Source organism: Bufo bufo, chromosome 4 (assembly GCF_905171765.1).
Source record: "Bufo bufo chromosome 4, aBufBuf1.1, whole genome shotgun sequence".
In the NCBI taxonomy this organism is placed as follows: domain Eukaryota; kingdom Metazoa; phylum Chordata; class Amphibia; order Anura; family Bufonidae; genus Bufo; species Bufo bufo.
Window position 1 is genome coordinate 277910839 of NC_053392.1, and position 21528 is coordinate 277932366.

General features: G+C 42.8%; 1 protein-coding gene across 1 annotated transcript in view; it reads right to left on the minus strand.

The window, feature by feature from the left end:
• LMBRD1 (LMBR1 domain containing 1) overlaps positions 1 to 21528 on the minus strand; it is a 263866-nt gene that overhangs the window by 83917 nt on the left and 158421 nt on the right. The window contains exons 8-10 of the mRNA XM_040428628.1: positions 20924 to 21049; positions 5620 to 5772; positions 4026 to 4090 (exon numbers count right to left, since the gene is read on the minus strand). Of these exons, the coding sequence (XP_040284562.1) occupies positions 4026 to 4090; positions 5620 to 5772; positions 20924 to 21049 (344 nt within the window). The remainder of the gene's footprint in view (positions 1 to 4025; positions 4091 to 5619; positions 5773 to 20923; positions 21050 to 21528) is intronic.

Genomic DNA, 21528 nt, shown 5'->3' on the forward strand with positions numbered 1-21528 from the left:
TACACACACACACACACACACACACACTCACACACATATATATATATATATATGCACACACTTTTTTTCATTTCTTTTCACTTATTTTAGGTCTCCCTAGGAGACTTTAACATGCGATCATTTGATCACAGCTCCCAAAGACTGTACATGTATAAAGGAAGGTTGGTAAGGGGTTAAAATAAGTCATTCCCACATATAACTAGGGCCTTGAGAATTATAATATTGCTTGAGAACATCCCCAAGTATTTAAAAACTTTTATTACCCTTTTATCCAAATTTTCACAGGTGGGTTTTGAACCAGGGACCTTCTGTATCAGAGGCAAAAGCCTTACCAGCTAAGCCACAGGCTTGACAGCTTTGAGAGGTTGGAATTTCTCTAACTAAAAAACTAAAGCTAAAATGTGTTTATTTTTAACTATTTTGCACCATTACATTTTTGTAATTATTAAATAAATAGATTTTATTTTGCTCCAGAGCATTTGTGTGATCACTAAAGAAATCAGCCTCATTAGTATTTACTTCAATGCAGTGAATACTAATAAAGCTGTCCTGGATATGGTTTGGAGTGAGGGGCCCTCTTCCAGCACAGACTTTTACTAATACCTTCTGTATATCAGGCAGAAGAGTTGTCATTATGGTACAGACCTGTTGTTGAAAGGGATTAATTTTTCTGTACTTAAAAAGCTATTTTCTACACAGGAATAACACGAAAAAATAGTATATTACTGAAATGAAAGAAAAGAAAATTGTGCTATCTACCAATTACCATAAGTGATATGTTCACTATATTGTACAGCTTAAAAGAAAACAGCTGGAAAGTAAAAATTCTATTTTTCTGCCATAACTTACTATAAGGATTATTTTAAGGCTTCAGTAAGATTTGAACCCCAGACCGTCTGTATAGTGAACAGCTGCATTACCCACTAATCTACAGAAAGAAGAAAAAAAGTTGATAACTCTGCAAGACAGCAGTTTCCTCTCACAGATATATTATAATGTTTCTTACAATCGCTTATACTATTGATTTATGCAAAGTTGTGTTGAACATTAGTGACCACTTAAGATTATCCACCATTTTGGTAGCCAGTCTTTGAACTTGTTCTATTTTAGAAATGCCATTTTGCACGTGAGATCTCCAAAACTGAATACCGTACTCCAGATGTAGTCTCACTAAAGCTCTATACAGTGGGATCACAATCTCCCTCTTCTTACTGGTTATACCTCCAACTATTTTCCCTAATGCCTGGCCACACTCCTTTTTAGACCTTCTCAAGATTTTATTTTCCACGTGAGGCAGAGAAAGCTGCTTCATTCACTGTTTGGACACAGTTGGTTATCCTGCTTCTACAGAGAACATAGGGAGATATATCAAAACTACTGCAACCAGTGTCGGACTGGTAAAATTTATGGGTGCCCACCATACGGATATATTCAAATATTACATGCTCACACGGCAGCAAAAGGTTACTAGATGATTGAATATGGGGGTCCTGCAGCCACTTTGAGACGGTAGGTCCTGGCGAGAAGAGGATACTGGGTAGCTCTCCTCTATAATAATAAACTGGGGAGTTTCTTTAATAATCTATCAAGTTTTTTATATGAACATAAGCTGGTTGAGGTGCTGTACAATAAATATATATATGCATGTAGTGCAGTAAGTCTACTGTGTTATGTGCCACTTGTGCAGGGGATGGGAGACTAGGGGCCCACCTTGCTCAGGGGCCCACCGGGGGAATGACCTGTACCCCTGTGGGCCAGTCCGAGCCTGACTGCAACAGTCAGGATGTTCTCTTCACTTTTAAAAGGTCCTAGAAAAATAAGGGGTAGATACTGATGGATTCCTACAAGCAACACCTCTTTTAAAAGGAGGAGCTGGGGGCCGGCAATTGCGGCGGGGCCGGTGCAGTCACTGTACTCCGGCCCCGCCGCTCCAGTGCTGCACTATACAAATATAAAATGTCTCATTCAATTAAAAGTGATTAAACATGCCCCCCCACTTTTAATATTACCGTACACCCCAACAGCTTCTGTAGAATGCAGGAGGCAGCATAACTCTCTGATGTCATGTGCCTGAGCCGTCTACTTTATGAATGAAGCAGGCGGCGCTGGCACGGGATGTCAGTGAGTGACGCGCCGGCCGCCCGGCCTGCCTGCCTGCGTTGTACAGAAGCTGTTAGGGTGTACGGTAATATTAGGAGTGAGGGGGCATGTTTAATCACTTTTAATTGAATGAGACATTTTATATTTGTATACTGAAGCACATCACTGGAGCGGTGGGGGGGGGGGGGGGGAATCTGTGGATGGCACTGTTAAGGGCTGGGGGGGGGTCTGTGGATGGCACATATATAACAGTGCCATCCACAGATTCCCCCCATAACAGTGCCATCCACAGATCCCCCCATAACAGTGCCATCCACAGATCCCCCCATAACAGTGCCATCCACAGATCCCCCCATAACAGTGCCATCCACAGATCCCCCCATAACAGTGCCATCCACAGATCCACCATAACAGTGCCATCCACAGATCCACCATAACAGTGCCATCCACAGATCCACCATAACAGTGCCATCCACAGATCCACCATAACAGTGCCATCCACAGATCCACCATAACAGTGCCATCCACAGATCCCCCCCTGTAACAATATCCTTCACAGACCCCCCCATAACAGTGCGTCATCCACAGATCCCCCATAACAGTGCCATCCCCAGATCCCCCCATAACAGTGTCCTTCACAGATCCCCCTATAACAGTGTCCTTCACAGATCCCCCCATAACAGTGCCATCCACAGATCCCCAGTAATAGCGCCATCCACAGACCATCATTAGTTCCAAACCCACCAAAAGCACACATTTTGGTTAAAAATATTTTTTTTCTTATTTTCCTCCCCAAAAACCTAGGTGCATCTTATGGGCCGGTGCGTCTTATAGGGCGAAAAATACGGTAATAGATTAGTCCAAATTAAAACAGCAAAGAAAGTTCCAGACTGGACATTTAACCTAGCAGTGTGGTTTCATGCTGTCAACTAAAAGCAAAGCTCTACAATACAGCTGGAAGAGAAAGGAGACGTAATGCAGCTTACAAATCAAGATTTTTCCCTGACTGTGCAGTTTTGCATCTCAATCACCATTTCATTTATACAAATGAGGAAGCATGATTACAGCGATTTTGTAATAGAAAACAAAAAAAACTGGAGCATTGTAACCAACATCAGATTCACTAAACGCAGGCTAAAGTCTTTTCAGTACAGACAGCGGGAGCCGTGAACGGCAAACGATGTGGCCGGGACACCAAAGCAAAGTCTGCAAGCACTTTGTAATATATGCTGTTATTACAGCAGCATTCATTTCCTCACTAACCTCGAGGCATTTAGTCCCGATTCCCAAGACCAATACAATACTGTTGGTCATTTAAAGAAGTTGTCCAACCAGTGATTGCATATCCTGAGGATAGTCCATTCCTATCTGATCGCCTGTGGTCCGACACACCAAGACCCCGCTAATCAGCTGTTCTGCAGTTGCTCCGATGCCGGAATTACACAGCTCGGTCTGCTGTGCAGTGAATAGGAGATGGTTACTGCAGTGCTGCCCCCAATCACTTCAATGAGAGCAGCGCTTCAGTGACCAGCTTCGCCCATTGCGCAACAGACAGAGATTTGTAGTTCCGGCGCTAGAGCTACCGCAGAACAACTGATCGGTAGGAGCGCAGGGAGTCGGAAACACATCAATCAGATGGTGGATAGGCCATCAATTATGATGGATGACACCTTTAACTGTGTCTACAATAAACGAATGCCAACAGCTTGCCACAGGGATAGTGGATTCTAACAATAATTTTTTTTTTACATTTTTTAAATAGAAACCAGACTGTTGGAAATTACGTATATGGTACCATTCTGCACTTAATTCAGACATCACACAAACTTACACCTTTTAAAGATCTTCATATTCACAATTTTAAGCAATAAAATTGGCTGAAAATTTTAAAATATTTAACCCAATACAAAATATTTGATACTTACTTAGATAGAAAAAGCGATACCACGATCAAAAGGGCCACAAGAATGAGGAATGTGCCCCAAATAATCTGTAAGAAAGCACAACAGAAAAAGATCATCATTACATGATGAAGATTTGTTGCAATTTAAAGAGTTTGTGACATATCCCCATTTTCACCCCTCCGACATCCCTGATATGAGAATCGGAGCATTTCATGCTCCAATGCTCTCCCTGGCCCTGAACAGGGCAAGGGCTGTTTATGTTTTTACTACTAGGCGCAGGCTTCTCCCTAGCAGTGTTGCAGGTAACATCACCGGCTCTGATGAGCGGGCTGTAGCGCTGCCCTAGCAGTTTTACAGGTTAGTGAAGCGCTAAAGCGGGCCAATTAGTGCCAGTGACATCACCTGCAATACTGCTAGGCAGAAGCCTGCGCCTAGTAGTGTTAAAAACATACAGCCCTTGCCCTGCACAATACAGTTCCTATCCTGGGTAAGAATGGGAAAAATGAGAATTTGGAGCACCAGGAGGCAGGGCTGAATTGTTTGACCACTGCCTTGTAACACCTACTGTGTTCTGCACACGCCCCTTCCCAGTGATCGACAGGGCTAGACAATAAAAACATTGGAAAAAAAAAGGTTTCCTTTTTGTCTCCATATTCTGACCCCCTATAACTTTTTGGTATTTACATGTCTGGAACTGTATGAAGACTAATTTTTTGTGGGGCGACTTTTTGGTCACCCTTTATTTGAATTTTTTTGTGGGAGGAGAAGCAACAGAAAAACGCCAATTTTGGCCAATCGGCCATTACCATTGGAGTCCATGAGGATTTTACTGTATTTCTATGGAGCGCTGCTACAGGCAGGGGCTCCATAAAAATTACTAAGCAGCAGCCTTCTGTCACACAGGAGGACAGTGGCTGCTGCTAACAAGCTCTGACTCCCTGATCCCCGCCGCAGCACACCCGGCGTGCTTCCGTGTTTTCAGCATTCAGATGCCGTGGTCAGGAATGACCATGGGTGTCTGCTGTATGAAACAGCAGGCACCCCGCGGCTATGGTGCCTGCTCCACTAAGGAGCGGGCACCATCTTTAAAGTCCTTACCGACAATGTTAATAGCAGTATGGCAGTTTAAGGGGTTAAAAGGGTTGGCCCATCTCACAAATTGGTGGCATATAGATATGCCACCAATGTCAGAAAGGTGTGGGTACTACTTCTAGTGGAATATCCTAGCAAAATGCCACAGCAATATTTGAAGTGGGCCAGCCCCTTTAAATATATTTTTGATATGGAGATAAGCCTATATTCAGCACAAATCAACATGTAAATGCTATAGGAAAAAAATCTGACATGGAATAGACATTTGCGTATGGAGCTGGAATGAAGAAAGTTCATTCAAATATACTTAGGGTATCAGGATTTTATTGCATAAAAAGTTAGAAATAGTGCTAGGAATCCCTGATTACAGCCAGACATCGGACCAGACATCGGACCAGACATCGGACCTCGCCGAGTCTAAATTCTACAGTGCTAATAATCAACAAGCTACTGCATATGATTGGCTAATGATACTGACCCATTAGACAAGCACCGAGACACATTTCATTTTTAAATGTTGTACCTTAAACGGTCGCATGACGCTGCAACATTTTGTCCAGCAACTCATTTCACGAGATTCAAGATGTCTTTCTTTCCGTTGCAACGTTCGAATTTTTTCTTGAAGTTTATAAAGTTTTTTTCTGTCACTACTTGCCAGTGGTCTTCCATCTCTGCACTAAGATTTCAATTTAAAAAAACAAACATTAAATCAAATACAGTACACTAATTTATATGGAAGATAAAACATCAGAAGCTTAAAAATTCAAGACAGCAGATTTATTTAACTCAATATCATCAATACTACGGTATAGATGTAGCAGCCATTAACCCAACTGCCATAGTGCTACGCCTGCCATAGAAAGTGCTTTAGTCCCCTCACTTTAGCCATCAATGGAGGTTGCAGCAGTTGGACATGTAAAATATTTTCAGAAAGTGAGGGTAGACTTAAAAAGAGTTCTCACAGGTACTCACTAATGTATTGCGATTGTCCATATTGCCTCCTTTGCTTGCTTCATTAATTTCTCCATCACGTTATATATACTATTCGTTTTCATGGTTAAGACCACATTGCAATCCAGCAGTGGTGGCCGTGCTTGCACCCAACAGGAAAAAGCACCTTCCTATGCACTATGCCACAGTCCTGGACACCAGAGAGGCCAGGGCTTTTTCCTATAGTGTACAAGCACAGCCACCACTGATAGATTGCAGGGTGGTCGTAACCATAGAAACGAGCAGTGTATAATGTGATGGAAAAATGAATCCAGTCAGCAAAGAAGGCAATATGGACTATCGCAGTACATTAGTAAGTGCCTTGTAATAACTTTATCGACATGATAAATGCTATTTGCTGAAGAGAGAGAACAACTTTAAGCATTTCTTTACAAAGGATTATACCATGCTTTCATGCAAATTTGCATGATGGTGCTGATGAGCATTAGGCCACATACACACGACCGTTTTTTTTTGCGGTCCGCAAAACGCATTTCCGTTGTTCCGTGATCGTTTTTTCTTCCGTGGGTCTTCCTTGATTTTTGGAGGATCCACGGACATAAAGGAAAAAGTCATTTTGGTGTCCGCCTGGCCGTGCGGAGCCAAACAGATCCGTCCTTACTTACAATGCAAGTCAATGGGGACGGATCCGTTTGACGTTGACACAATATGGTGCAATTGCAAACGGATCCGTCCCCCATTGAATTTCAATGTAAAGTCAGGAGTCCCTATTATACCATGGGATCAGAGTTTTCTCCAATCCGATGGTATATTTTAACTTCAAGCGTCCCCATCACCATGGGAACGCCTCTATGTTAGAATATACCATCGGATTTGAGTTAGATCGTGAAACTCAGATCCAACAGTATATTCTAACACAGAGGCGTTCCCATAGTGATGGGGACGCTTCAAGTTAGAATATACTGAGGACTGTGTAATAACTGCCCCCTGTATTTAACTCATTGGTGGCCAGTGCGGCCCCCCTCCCTCCAGCCCCAGTATTATATTCATTGGTGGCCAGTGTGGCCTCCCCTCCCCCCCCCTAATTAAAATCACCTTCCCCCATCATTGGGGGCCAGTGCTGCCTCCCCTCCCCCCCCCCTAATTAAAATCACCCCCCCCCCCATCATTGGTGGCTAGTGCGGCTTCCCCTCTTCCCCCCCCCTTAATTAAAATCACCTTCCCCCATCATTGGTGGCAGCGGAGAGTTCCGATCGGAGTCCCAGTTTAATCGCTGGGGCTCCGATCGGGTTACCATAGCAGCCAAGACGCTACTGCAGTCCTGGCTGCCATGGTTACTTAACAATAGAAGCATTATACTTACCTGCGATGTCTGTGACCGGCCGGGCGCTCCTCCTACTGGTAAGTGACAGGTCTGTGCGGCGCATTGCTTATAGCACAGACCTGTCACTTACCAGTAGGAGGAGCGCACGGCCGGTCACAGACAGCACAGGTAAGTATAATGCTTCTAAAATTGCTAAGTAACCATGGCAGCCAGGACTGCAGTAGCGTCCTGGTTGCCATTGTTACCGATCGGAGTCCCAGCGATTAAAATGGGCCTCCGATTGGAACTCTCCGCTGCCACCAATGATGGGGGAAGGTGATTTTAATTAGGACGGGGGGAGGGAGAGGGGAGGCCGCACTGGCCACCAATGATGGGGAGGGGTGATTTTAATTAGGGGGGGAGGGGAGGCCGCACTGGCCACCAATGAATATAATACTGGGGAGGGAGGGGGGCCGCACTGGCCACCAATGAGTTAAATACAGGGGAGGGAGGGGGGCCGCACTGGCCACCAATAAATTTAAAACTGGGGAGGGAGGGGGTCAGCCCCCTCCTGCCTGGCAGCACCTGATCTCTTACAGGGGGCTATGATACGCACAATAAACCCCTCAGGTGTGGCACCTGAGGGGTTAATTGTGCGGATCACAGCCCCCTGTAAGAGATCGGGTGCTGCCAGGCAGCAGGGGGCAGTCATGTACACAGTTCGTAGTATATTCTAACTTGAAGCGTCCCCATTTCCATAGGAACACCTCTGTGTTAGAATATACTGTCGGATCTGAGTTTTCACGAAGTGAAAACTCAGATCTAAAAAGCTTTTATGCAGACGGATCAGCGGATCCGTCTGTGTGAAAGTAGCCTACGGACACGGATGACGGACGCGGATGACAATCTTGTGTGCATCCGTGTTTTTTCACGGACCCATTCACTTGAATGGGTCTGTGAACTGTTGTCCGTCAAAAAAATAGGACAGGTCATATTTTTTTGACGGACAGGAAACACGGATGCGGATGTACAACGGTGCATTTTCATGGAAAACGGAACAACGGACACTGATGCACACAACGGTCGTGTGCATGAGGCCTTAGTTGAAATTTTTTCACAATGTGGCAATGTCAACTTTCCAAAAATATGAGCATGAGGTATAATAGGATTTTTTCCAAATAATTCAATTTTATTTAAGAATGTCAAATATGAAAATTGTCTTCCAAGCAACAAATGGGTTAAAAGGGACTCTGTCACCACCCTAGAGCTCAACAGGCTACCCATCCTTACACAGTTACATAGTTAATACGGTTGAAAAAATACATTACTCCATCAAGTTCAACCAAGGGATAGGTGGGGACGTGAATACCAGAAGGAAGTGAGACTCAGATTTCATAAGCATTAATGTTTACTATAAAGAATTCATCTAAACCCTTTTTAAAACTGTCCACTGTTCCTGCTGTGACCACGTCCTGAGGAAGTCTATTCCACAGCTTCACAGTTCTTACAGTAAGGCTTGGTTCACACGAGCGGATGCCGTGCGTGGCATCCCCTCCGTGAAAGAGTGCCAAGACCCGATGCAGACTGCAGAAGCACGGAGCAGTAACATGATTGATAATGCTCCGTGCCTCTCTGTGATCTCTTTACTACGAAATCACAGTGAGATAAAGTTGTCACTGTGATTTCGTAGTAAAGAGATCACAGAGAGGCACAGAGCATTATCAGTCATGTTAATGCTCCGTGCCTCTGCAGTCTGCATCGGGCCTTGGCACTCTTTCACGGAGCGGATGCCACGCACGGCATCCACTCGTGTGAACCCAGCCTAAGAGTATTCCGCGCGGATGCGATGCGTGAGTTGAACGCATTGCACCCGCACTGAATCCTGACCCATTCATTTCTATGGGGCTGTGCACATGAGCGGTGATTTTCACGCATCACTTGTGCGTTGCGTGAAAATCGCAGCATGTTCTATATTCTGCATTTTTCACGCAACGCAGGCCCCATAGAAGTGAATGGGGCTGCGTGAAAATCGCAAGCATCCGTAAGCAAGTGCGGATGCTGTGCGATTTTCACGCACAGTTGCTAGGAGACGATAGGGATGGAGACCCAATCATTATTATTTTCCCTTATAACATGGTTATAAGGGAAAATAATAGCATTCTGAATACAGAATGCATAGTAAAATAGGGCTGGAGGGGTTAAAAAAAAAAAATTAATTAATTAAACTCACCTTAATCCACTTGCTCGTGTAGCCGGCATCTCTTCTGTCTTCATCTGTGAGCAATAGGACCTTTGATGGCGTCACTGCGTTCATCACATGGTCCATCACATGATCCATCACCATGGTGATGGATCATGTGATGAGCGTAGTGACGTCATCAAAGGTCCTATTGCTCACAGCACAGATGAAGACAGAAGAGATGCCGGGCTGCGTGAGCAAGTGGATTAAGGTGAGTTGAATTATTTTTTATCTTTTTTTAACCCCTCCAGCACTATTTTACTATGCATTCTGTATTCAGAATGCTATTATTTTCCCTTATAACGATGTTATAAGGGTAAATAATACAATCTACAGAACACCGATCCCAAGCCCGAACTTCTGTGAAGAAGTTCGGGTTTGGGTACCAAACATGCGCTATTTTTCTCACGCGAGTGCAAAACGCATTAAAATGTTTTGCACTCGAGTGGAAAAATCGTGCATGTTCCCGCATCGCACCCGCACCTTTTCCCGCAACGCCCGTGTGAAACCAGCCTAAAGAAGCTTTGACGCTTCCGGAGACTGAACTTTTTCCTCTCCAATCGGAGGCAGTGCCCCCTTGTCTTTTGAGGGCATTATACATGGAACAGTTTTTCATCGTATTTTTTGTATGGCCCATTTATATACAGACCTGATCAAATTTTTAAGACCACTTGAAAAATGGCAAAAAATCATATTTAGCATGGCTGGATCTTAAATTTTGATCAGCTGAAAAACAGCCCGTTTCAGTTTATTCGTTGTTTTCATTAAATTGAATGCCCAAAAAATGTTTTGTCTCACTTCCATTTCTTCTTGTTGCATGTTGAAGCTCTACTTGGAACCTTGTTAAGATCCAGCCATGCTAAATATGATTTTTTGCCATTTTTCAAGTGGTCTTAAACTTTTGATCAGGACTGTATTTGTATAGGTTAATCGTGTCCCTCCTTAAACGTCTCTTCTCAAGACTAAATAAATTCTGTTCTTTTACTCTTTCTTCATAACTAAGACCCTCCATTCCCTTTATCAGTTTAGTCGCTCTCCTCTGTTGTTCTTCCAGCTGCAGTGTGCCCTTTCTATGTACTGGTGCCCAGAACTGAACTGCATATTCCAGATGAGGCCGCACCAACGCTTTGTAAAGTGGTAATATTACATCCCTGCCCCGCGAGTTCCTGCCTTGTTTAATGCATGACAATATCCTGGTGGCCTTAAAAGCACCTGATTGACATTGTATGCTGTAATTTAATCTACCATCTAGAAGGACACCCAGATCCTTCTCTATAAGCCCAGTGTTACATCCCCTAGGACATATAATGCACAGAGATTATTACTACCAAGATGCATAACTTTACATTTATCCACATTGAACCTCATTTGCCAAGTTGATGCCCAATCACTCAGAGTGTTCAAGTCAGCATGTAGTTTATGCACATCTTCCATAAACTGTAGAGTTCTACATAGCTTAGTGTCATCCGCAAAAATAGATATGGTGCTATTAATCCCGTCCTCAATATCATTAATAAATAAATTAAACAATAGAGGGCCCAGCACTAAACCTTGGAGTACACCACTTATAACCCAGGACCATTCTGAATAGGAATCATTGACCACAACTCTCTGGACACGGTCCTTCAGTCAGTTTTCAATCCAATTACTAACTATACTTTCCAAGCCTATAGGTCTATAATTACCTGTGGAGGACCTTGAACCTTTTTTGAATATGGGCACCACGTTTGCCTTGCGCCAATCACTTGCCACTGTACCAGTACCTAGTTGTGTAGTTCCGATCACCGCCTTGCCGCGGGCGGTGATCGGAACTGAGTGACTGCCGAATTCATTCGGCAGTCACTCTGGCACAATGCCTAGGGGGGGTCCTGTGACCCCCCCGCATCGGCGATTGCAGCAAACCGCAGGTCAATTCAGACCTGCGGTTTTCTGCGTTTCCAGGTTATTCGGGTCTCTGGTGACCCGATAACCCGGAACAGGATGGTGATCGGTGGTGTGATAATACACCACCAATCACCATCCTTAGATCCTGTGAGGTGATGGTGACATCACCTCACAGGATCTCTTCTGATTGGCTGCACGGGCGGGCGGGGGTTAACTCCCCCGTTCTTTCCTCTCCTCCTCCTTTCGGCCGTTGGACTTCAGAGAGAGAGAGGAGCCTGCTGCCAGATCTCCACAGTGCACCCCCTGATCTGTGCCCAGCACCCCCTCTTTCGATCCTCCACAGTGCCATCTGGCACTAAAAGGTAGGTTAGGGACAGGGTAGGGAAAGGTTTAGTTCAGGCAGGGAGACTTTAGGGAAAGTTAAAGTTTTTACTGTTGCATCATCCTCTTAGGGTGTCTGGAGTCCACAGCACAGCTGTGTGACCCTAGACCCCCCCAGGGGTGCTGCAGCTTGCCCCTAGACACAGACTCCCCTATGGCCTGTCGGACGTTCTCGGCCGAGGAGGCATACGCCCTCCTTGCCTCAGAGTCCGAGAGCCCCAGTGAGGACGAGGATGACCCCACGTTCCTTTTGTCATCCGGGTCGCCCTCATCATCAAGCGATGATGAGCCTCCACGGCGGCAGAGACGCCGCCAGGCGGATCGAGGGGACCACCATGCTAGGGACCCTGTAGCCCACCCTAGTATGAGCAGCTCTGGGGCTCGTACTAGTTGTCCGGCCCACCAGGTCAGTCCACCTGAGCCCCCTGCAGGTGAACTTGGCTGGTGTACCCCAGAGCGATTTGAGCCAGTGATTCCTGATTTTGTTGGACAACCAGGAATCCAGATTTACACAGTGGGCTTCACTGAATACGACATTTTTAGTCATTTTTTCAGTGACCAACTGGTAAATCTAATGGTGGAGCAGACGAATCTGTACACCCAACAGTTCGTCACTCAAAACCCGGGCTCCTTTTTGGCTAGGCCCGGTGGCTGGACCCTGGTCAGTGCAGCCGAGATGAGGATATTTTGGGGCCTCGTGCTACACATGGGCTTAGTCAAAAAACCTAGTGACAGGCTGTACTGGAGTGGGGACGTCCTCTACCAGACTCCACTCTACAGTACGGCCATGACACGCTCCCGGTTTGAGGCCATCCGGAAATGCAGATAATGCAGCATTTCCCCCCGAGGTGACCCTGCCTATGGCCGCCTGTACAAAATCAGGCCGGTCATTGATCACTTCGGGGCCAAATTTTTGGAGGCCTACGTACCTGGAAGGGAGGTCGCGGTTGAGGAGTCTCTCATTGCGTTCAAGTGAGACTCATTTTCCGCCAGTATGTTCCCTCAAAGCGGGCGAGGTATGGTGTGAAGCTGTACAAACTTTGTGACAGTACCTCAGGGTACAATTACAAGTTTCGTGTGTACGAGGGGCAAGATTCCTGTATTCAACTCCCAGAATGTCCCCCCACTCTGGGTGTTAGCGGGAAACTTGTGTGGGACCTTATGCAGCCAACGCAGCCTCCATGCCCACCCCCTCCAGGTACCTATCCCCAGGGGTGAGACCCGTTCCCTTACCAGTGGAAACCTGCTGCTGGTCAGATATAAGGACAAGAGGGATGTCCTTGTACTGTCCACAATTCATGGTAACGGCATCACCCCTATCCCTGTGCGAGGTACCGCGGCAATGGTCCTCAAGCCCGATTGTATCGTCGACTACAATCGGTATATGGGAGGAGTGGATCTCTCTGATCAAGTCCTCAAGCCATATAACACTATGCGCAAAACGCGGACATGGTACAAAAAAGTCTACTTGGTGCAGGTTGCCATGTACAACTCTTTTGTACTGTTCCAGTGCGCAGGCAACACAGGGAAATTCCTCCAGTTCTATGAGGCAGTCCTCAAGGCCCTGATCTTTTCAGACCGGGAAAGAGCAGGCCGGAGTACCTAGGGGACTGAGGGCGCCCGGATTGTCCCTGGCCAACACTTTCCAGGTGTGGTCCCCCATACTGGAAAGAAGGGACGGACCCAAAAAAAGTGCAGAGTATGTCACAGGAGGAGGATACGGAAGGACACCACTACTCAATGTGACACGTGCCCCGAACATCCGGGCCTCTGCATTGACGGTTGCTTCAGGGAGTACCACACTTCCATGGAGTACTAAATTTATAATCCCCTTCCCCAATTTAGCCACTGACTATTGAAAAAAAAAACTATGGTTCTCAGACTTGAGACCCCCAAAAAAAAAAAAAATTGTTCAAAAAGTTTTTAAAACTAAAATCATTTTAAAAAAGTATACAAATTAGGTATCGCCGCGTCGGTAATAATCTCCTCTATAAAAATGCCTCATGACTAGAGATGAGCGAACTTCTGTTTTAAGTTCGGCGTCTAAAGTTCGGCTTCCGGTTAGCGGAGGATCCCGATATGGATTCCGAATTCCGTTGTGGTCCCTGGTAGCGGAATCAATAATGGCCATTATTGATTCCGCTACCACGGACCACAACGGAATTCGGAATCCATATCGGGATCCTCCGTTAACCGGAAGCCGAACTTTAGACGCCGAACTTAAAACAGAAGTTCGCTCATCTCTACTCATGACCTAACCCCCCCCAGAATAACACGGTCCAAAAAATAAAAATAAAAAAATAAACGGTGCAAAAAAAAGATTTTGCCTTGCCTCAGCTCTGATTGGTTGGTGGGCGGGAAGGGGAGGGGCTGGCAGAAGCAGCTTCCACTCTAGGATCAGATTACACTCCTCCCGAGTCCCTCCCCTCCCTGCTGCCAGCGTCTCTGCTATTGTGTGCTGTGACGGAGCTGTTTCAAACGGTGCTGCCTCCGGACAGAACGGCAGCTCAGCAACCATCGCCCCGGCACCTTTGAAAACGGGCTGACAAATACCCAAGCGCCAGGACTAAATTCATGCCATTAAAACCGTCCCCTCATCCCGCAAAAAATGAGCCCCTGCCTAATACAATCGGCTAAAAAACAAACAAAAAAAAATAACTCTTAGACTTTAGAGAGACAAAAAAAATGTTTTTGTATCAAAAAGGATAATATAGTCTAAAACATAATTTTAGACTTATTGGGTATCGCCACGTCCGTAAGAATCTCCTCTATAAAAATACCCCATGACCTATCCCCCCAGATTAACACGGTCCAAAAAAAATTTTTTGAACGGTTCAAAAACAGCTATTTTTGGCACTTTTCCATTTCAATCCGTTTTTTCGGGTAACAAAGCAAGGGTTAACAACCAAACAAAACTTAATATTTATTACCCTGATACTGCAGTTTACAGAAACGCCACATTTGTGGTCGTAAACTGCTGTATCACTAAAAGGCAGGGCGCAAAAGGAAAGGACCGCAATGGTTTCTGGAAGGACGATTTTGATGGCCTTTTTTACTGACATCATGTCCCTTTTGAAGCCCCCCTGATGCACACCTAGAGAAGAAACTCCCTAAAAGTGACCCCATCTAAGAAACTACACCCCTCAAGGTAATCAAAACTGATTTTACAAACTTTATTAACCCTTTAGGTGTTCCTCAACAGTTAACGGCAAATGGAGATGAAATTTCAGAATTTAAATTTTTGGTAACCTTACCTCACAAAAATGAAATATAGAGCAACCAAAAATCATATGTACCCTAAAAACAGTCCCAACAAATCCGCCACCTTATCCCGTAGTTTCCAAAATGGGGTTACTTTTAGGGAGTTTCTACTCCAGGGGTGCATCAGGGGGGTTGAAACAGGACACGGTGTAAATAGACCGGTCCATAAAAATCAGCCATCCAAAAACCACACGGTGCTCCTTTCCCTCTACGCCCCGCCGTGTGGCCGTACAGTAGTGTACGACCAGATATGGGGTGTTTCTCTAAACGGCAGAGTCAGGGCGATAAAGATACAGTCTTGTTTGGCTGTTAACCCTTGCTTTTTTAGTGGAAAAAAATGGGTTAAAATGCAAAATTTGGCAAAAAAATTGAAATTCTGAAATTTCATCCCCATTTGCCAATAACTCTTGTGCAACACCTAAAGGGTTAACAAAGTTTGTAAAACCAGTTTTGAATACCTTGAGGGGTGTAGTTTCTAGAATGGGGTCATTTTTGGGTGGTTTCTATTATGTAAGCCTCACAAAGTGACTTCAGACCTGAACTGGTCCCTGAAAATTGGGTTTTTGAAAATTTCGGAAAAATTTCTAGATTTGCTTCTAAACTTCTAAGCCTTGTAACATCCCCAAAATACAAAATATCATTCCCAAAATGATCCAAACATGAAGTAGACATATGGGGAATGTAAAGTAATAACTATTTTTGGAGGTATTACTATGTATTATAGAAGTAGAGAAATTGAAACTTGGAAATTTGCAATTTTTTACACATTTTTGGTAAATTTGGTATTTTTTTTATACCAAAAAAAAAAACAATCTCAGAATGGCCTGGATAAGTCAAAGCGTTTTAAAGTTATCACCACTTAAAGTGACACTGGTCAGATTTGCAAAAAATGGCCTGGTCCTTAAAGTGAAATATGGCCGTGTCCTTAAGGGATTAAGCACTCTTGGATGTAATCCATCTGGACCCGGAGCCTTGTTCACATTTACCCTATTTAACTTGTCTTGGACCATATCTACAGTTAGCCAATGGAGTATATTACTGGATGTACTAACAGCCCCAGTACCACAGATATCAGCTTTTGGGGATTTGTTTTGCTCTCTTTTGCCACCTGCTGTTCGTTTTGTATTTTTGCTAATTTTATCTCCATTTTACAGATTTTATTAAGCCCTTTGTAATCTTCAAACACTCCAGCTGACCCCTCAGATTTGTATTTTTTATATGCCCTTTTTTTGTCTTTTATTGCCCTTTTTACAGTAGCTGTAAGCCATGGGGGGTTTAATTTTAGCAGTTTATACTTGATACCTAAAGGAATACATTTTTTAGTGCAAGTACTCAATGTGGATTTAAAGCTCTCCCATTTATCCTCAGTATTATTATGTGACAGTAGCTGCAACCAGTCTTTACCCTGAAATGCTGCCCTCAACATAGAAACATAGAATGTGTCAGCAGATGAGAACCATTTGGCCCATCTAGTCTGCCCAATATACTGAATACTATGAATAGCCCCTGGCCCTATCTTATATGAAGGATGGCCTTATGCCTATCTCCCATGCATGCTTAAACTCCTTCACTGTATTTGCAGCTACCACTTCTGCAGGAAGGCTATTCCATGCATCCACTACTTCCTGATATTACTTTTAAACCTTTGCCCCTCTAATTTAAAACTATGTCCTCTTGTAGCAATTTTTCTTTATTTAAATATTCTCTCCTCTTTTACCTTGTTGATTCCCTTTATGTATTTAAAAGTTTCTATCATATCCCCTCTGTCTCGTCTTTCTTCAAAGCTATACATGTTAAAGAGCACCTTTCACCCATTATGACATTCTGGCCAAAGTCACGCTTTGGCCAGAATGTACACCAATGCCTCATCCAGCATGGAGGCAGGGCAGAATGCTGGATGCAGTGTGCTATCACATTTGTATTTTCCGTTTGTATATGTATTTCGCCATAGTGATGTGCACCTACATACAGGTTGTGCTGACCCAATCCCCCACATAATTCAAATCACCCCCCTTTTACCAAAATAAAAATAAAAGAACTAAATTTTTTTTTTTTTTTAAATACACATCATGGTAGTCGCCATGTGCGAAATCGCCGTTTTTGGTAACTTCATTTTCTACAAAAAAAATTCATAAAAAAAGTGATCAAAAAGTCATACACACCCCAGAATACAAGTAGAAAGGAAGGCTCCAGCACCAAACGTGGACGTTTAAAAAATCCCAATCTTTATTCAGCAATGTTCCATAAATATACAGCAATCAGTGGCACCAGCTCCCGCTTAATCCCAGGAAATCAACGCGTTTCGAACAGTAGTGTTCTTAGTCATGATCTGAGGTGTCTGACATGGTCGACATTGAAATAGGGTCCTACTCCCACCACTCCGCCCCCCAGGAGGAGTTTTGGAGAAGTGGGTTGGACGCAAAAGCAATCAGGTCCATGTGAGACACCTGTACAAACTTATTCACCCGTGGCATAAGACATACAACCTAACATTAAGCAAACTTAATGCACTACTAGGAAATTTAAAGACAGGTTATGGGAACATTTAAATTACATTGCCAACCCTTCAACAACAGGAATCTCTAATGCGGCCAGTCATTTCATAAATACCCATAATCGTAGCATTGATACTTTTTCCACTTTTGCATTCGAGCGCATCACATTGCCACAAAGGGGCGGTAACATCAAACAAAAGATCCTTTTACGGGAAGCATATTGGATTTGGAGATTAAATACAAGATATCCGCAGGGTCTTAACCTTAAAAAATAATTAATGTACTTATACTAAAGGTGCCATGCAGTCAAGCCATTACCACCTTGTTTTTAATTTTTATCCTTTATACCTATGTAAGCAGACATTTGTTTTCATACATAGTTATATAAAGTAACTTTTCGTTTTAAACATGTGGTTTTCCTTTTTCTAAAAATTATTTTTCTAAATTTCCCATATAATGATAGTGCCTTATTCAGCTGTTGGATACCTGACATTATTTGGCAACTTTTAATTATACATACAGTTGTGATCTGATAATTAATGTTACATTTTGATACTAATAGTATGTATGCCCAATTATAATCTGTCAGGTCCATATGCCAATAGTTAAATCAGTCACTATCTTGCAATAACTGGTGATCAAGAACAAACTCGAAGACAATCCGGCAAATAGTAATATAGGCAACGAAGAATAAGTACACGGAAAGTATGAGCTACAAACATATAGATAAAAAATTAGAAATTAATAAAGCTAAAATCACTATGAAATACTAAACCATAAGGAGAAAAATATCCTAGAGAGCTATGTAAATCATAATCATTATAAGTACTGAGGCAAAATTTTATGTAACCATTTTTTCCATTTTTTGGTCTCAAAACCTTGGTCCTAATTCACACTATAGTGTCTTTGTGAATATCAAAGCAACCGCCCTGAGACGATCTTTCTGTGTAGCAGGAGAAAAGCACTATGAGGTGTGGCAGTTAATTAAACTCATGCCGGCCACAACCCTTTGACTGCCAGACAAGCGCAGATTAGGGCATGAATTCACACTAGGCGACTTTTAGGATTGTCTGGTGTCTTTCGAGTGTCATCTCTCACTAGTAAAATCAGTCATTATCTTGCAATAACTTGTGTTCAAGAACAAACTCGAAAACAATCCGGCAAATAGTAATATGGGTAACCAAGAATAAGTACATGGAAAGTATGAGCCATAAATATATAGATAAAAAATGAGAAATTAATAATAAAGCTAAAATCACAATTAAATACTAAACTATAAGGAGAATAATATCCCAGAGAGCTATGTAAATCCTAATCATTATAAGTACTGAGGCTAAATTTTATGTAACCATTTTTCCATTTTTTTCTCAAAACCTTGGTCCTAATTCACACTATATGGTCTTGGTGAATATCAAAGCAACCGCCCTGAGACGATCTTTCTGTGTAGCAGGAGAAAAACACTATGAGGTGTGGCAGTTAATTAAACTCATGCCGGCCACAACCCTCTGACTGCCGGATAAGCGCTGATTAGGGCATGAATTCACACCAGGCGACTTTTAGGATTGTTGGTGTCTTTCAATTGTCATCCTTCACTAAAAAATCTTTTCTATACATGTTACTTTTTCCTTATTTAGGGAATACGAATTTCTAGAACTATGGCTACTTTGAAACAAGGATCTGTATTTTGAAACAGAAGGGTTGTGATTTGCTATGTTGCACTGGATTTGATATGGCTAAATATACAAGGGAATATGTATATCTATGATCTTCTTCCCATGGTCATATTCGTGTATTTTTGTATTTCTTTATTTTTGTATTCTCATGTTTTTGTGTTTTCTTATTTTTGGTTTTTTTTGATTCTGCTTTTATTTATCTATTTTTACCATTGGTCTTTTTTGCTGATATTGACACTTTTCATTGTATTGATAGGCAAAACCATATGATTTTAAATTGTTAAATTGTAAGTTTGCTTAATGTTAGGTTGTATGTCTTATGCCACGGGTGAATAAGTTTGTACAGGTGTCTCACATGGACCTGATTGCTTTTGCGTCCAACCCACTTCTCCAAAACTCCTCCTGGGGGGCGGAGTGGTGGGAGTAGGACCCTATTTCAATGTCGACCATGTCAGACACCTCAGATCATGACTAAGAACACTACTGTTCGAAACGCGTTGATTTCCTGGGATTAAGCGGGAGCTGGTGCCACTGATTGCTGTATATTTATGGAACATTGCTGAATAAAGATTGGGATTTTTTTTAAACGTCCACGTTTGGTGCTGGAGCCTTCCTTTCTACTTGAATTCATCACACGGACTGACTTGTGTCCGCCTCGTGCACTGCTACATGGGACATCGGAGGTGAGCTGGCTAGTCTCCCTTTTTTTCTTACACCCCAGAATAGTATCAATGAAAAGTTAAATTCGCCCAGCAAAAAATGAGCCCCCACACCCCTCCGTACACATAATTACAAAAGAGTTATAGGGGTCAAAATATGGCGACGAAAAAAATAAAACAGTTTTTTTCCTACTTTATTATTTTATTCCTATTAAAACGCAAGAAAAACTATACATATAAAAAAGGTATCAACGGATTCGTACTGACCTGTAGAATGAAAGTAACTGGTCAGTTCTATTGCACATCGAACGTCGTAAATAAAAAAAATACGTAAAACTGTGGTGCAGTTGCTTTTTTTTTTGTTGCAATTTCACCCCATTTGGAATTTTTTTCCCGCTTCCCACTAACTACATCATATGCAATATTAAATGGTGGCATTGGAAAGTAAAACTTGTCCTGAAAAAAAACCAAGCCCTCATATGGCTATGTGAACAGACAAATAAAAAAAAGTCATGGCTCTGGGAAGTCAGGGAGCGCAAAACGATAACGCAAAAACAAAAAACCTCAGGGGTAGAAAAGGGTTAAAAATATTAGTGTATCTAAAGACATAACCACATGGAGGAACATGTACTGTCGAAGAATGAGGCTAGTGTACATTGATAATTTTGGATTCTAGGAACGCAGTCACAATAAAGAGACTAAAATATGAGTTGATGATGCGGTTCATAAATATATATTTTTTTATAATATTGTTATAATGACTAATTACTAAAGTTTCCGCAGGAAAAAATGAAAGCGCTATCACTGCCAGAAATATGACAGAATGCAGAGTTACAGAACCAAGAAATGTAATTAATAATTCAACTAAATATCTTTACAGCAGTATTATACGTATGACTAACTATTGGAGGACATCAACGGACTGAAACTAAATTACCTCTGTCAATTGTTTAAGGAAACAAGAATACTTGAGTCTCTTACCTTTGATCTAAGTCTTTCAATTTCCAGATTCACCTCTTCAATATCATCAGTGTTTTCCAAACGTTCATAATGTACATTTCTCGTACCTTTAATCAAGTTTAAAGGAAGGGCAGACATCCCATAAGCCTAGAACAAAAGGTGGCAGAGAAGACCACGTTCATTTAACCTGTTCCCAGAAATGATTTTGTGAGATCATAGCTCAGCAAAGTTATTTTATCTATTTCAGACCAGTTTCCTTGGTTGTATGTATCTATTTGACCACACAAACTAAGAACTGCTTTTCAACAAGCAATTTAAAACATACACAATACAGAAGAAAACAAAAACACACAGTGCATCATAAAAGAATAATCATAGCAGCAAGTCGCTTATAAAGCAGAAATTTATTTTATGATCCGTAGCATCTGTTTTCTGGCGCTCCAACATTAAAGGGTTGTCTCTTTAATGTTGGAGAGTTTAAAAAAAAAAAAAAACACTGCAGCCAATCGCTGGCCTCTGTGGCCACATGCAGTGATGACTGCAGTGATCACATGCCCATACGGTGCCTCATTAAAATAAACAGTCTGTCAAGGACAAGCATAGGATTGGTGCTGAAGTGCCGGGTA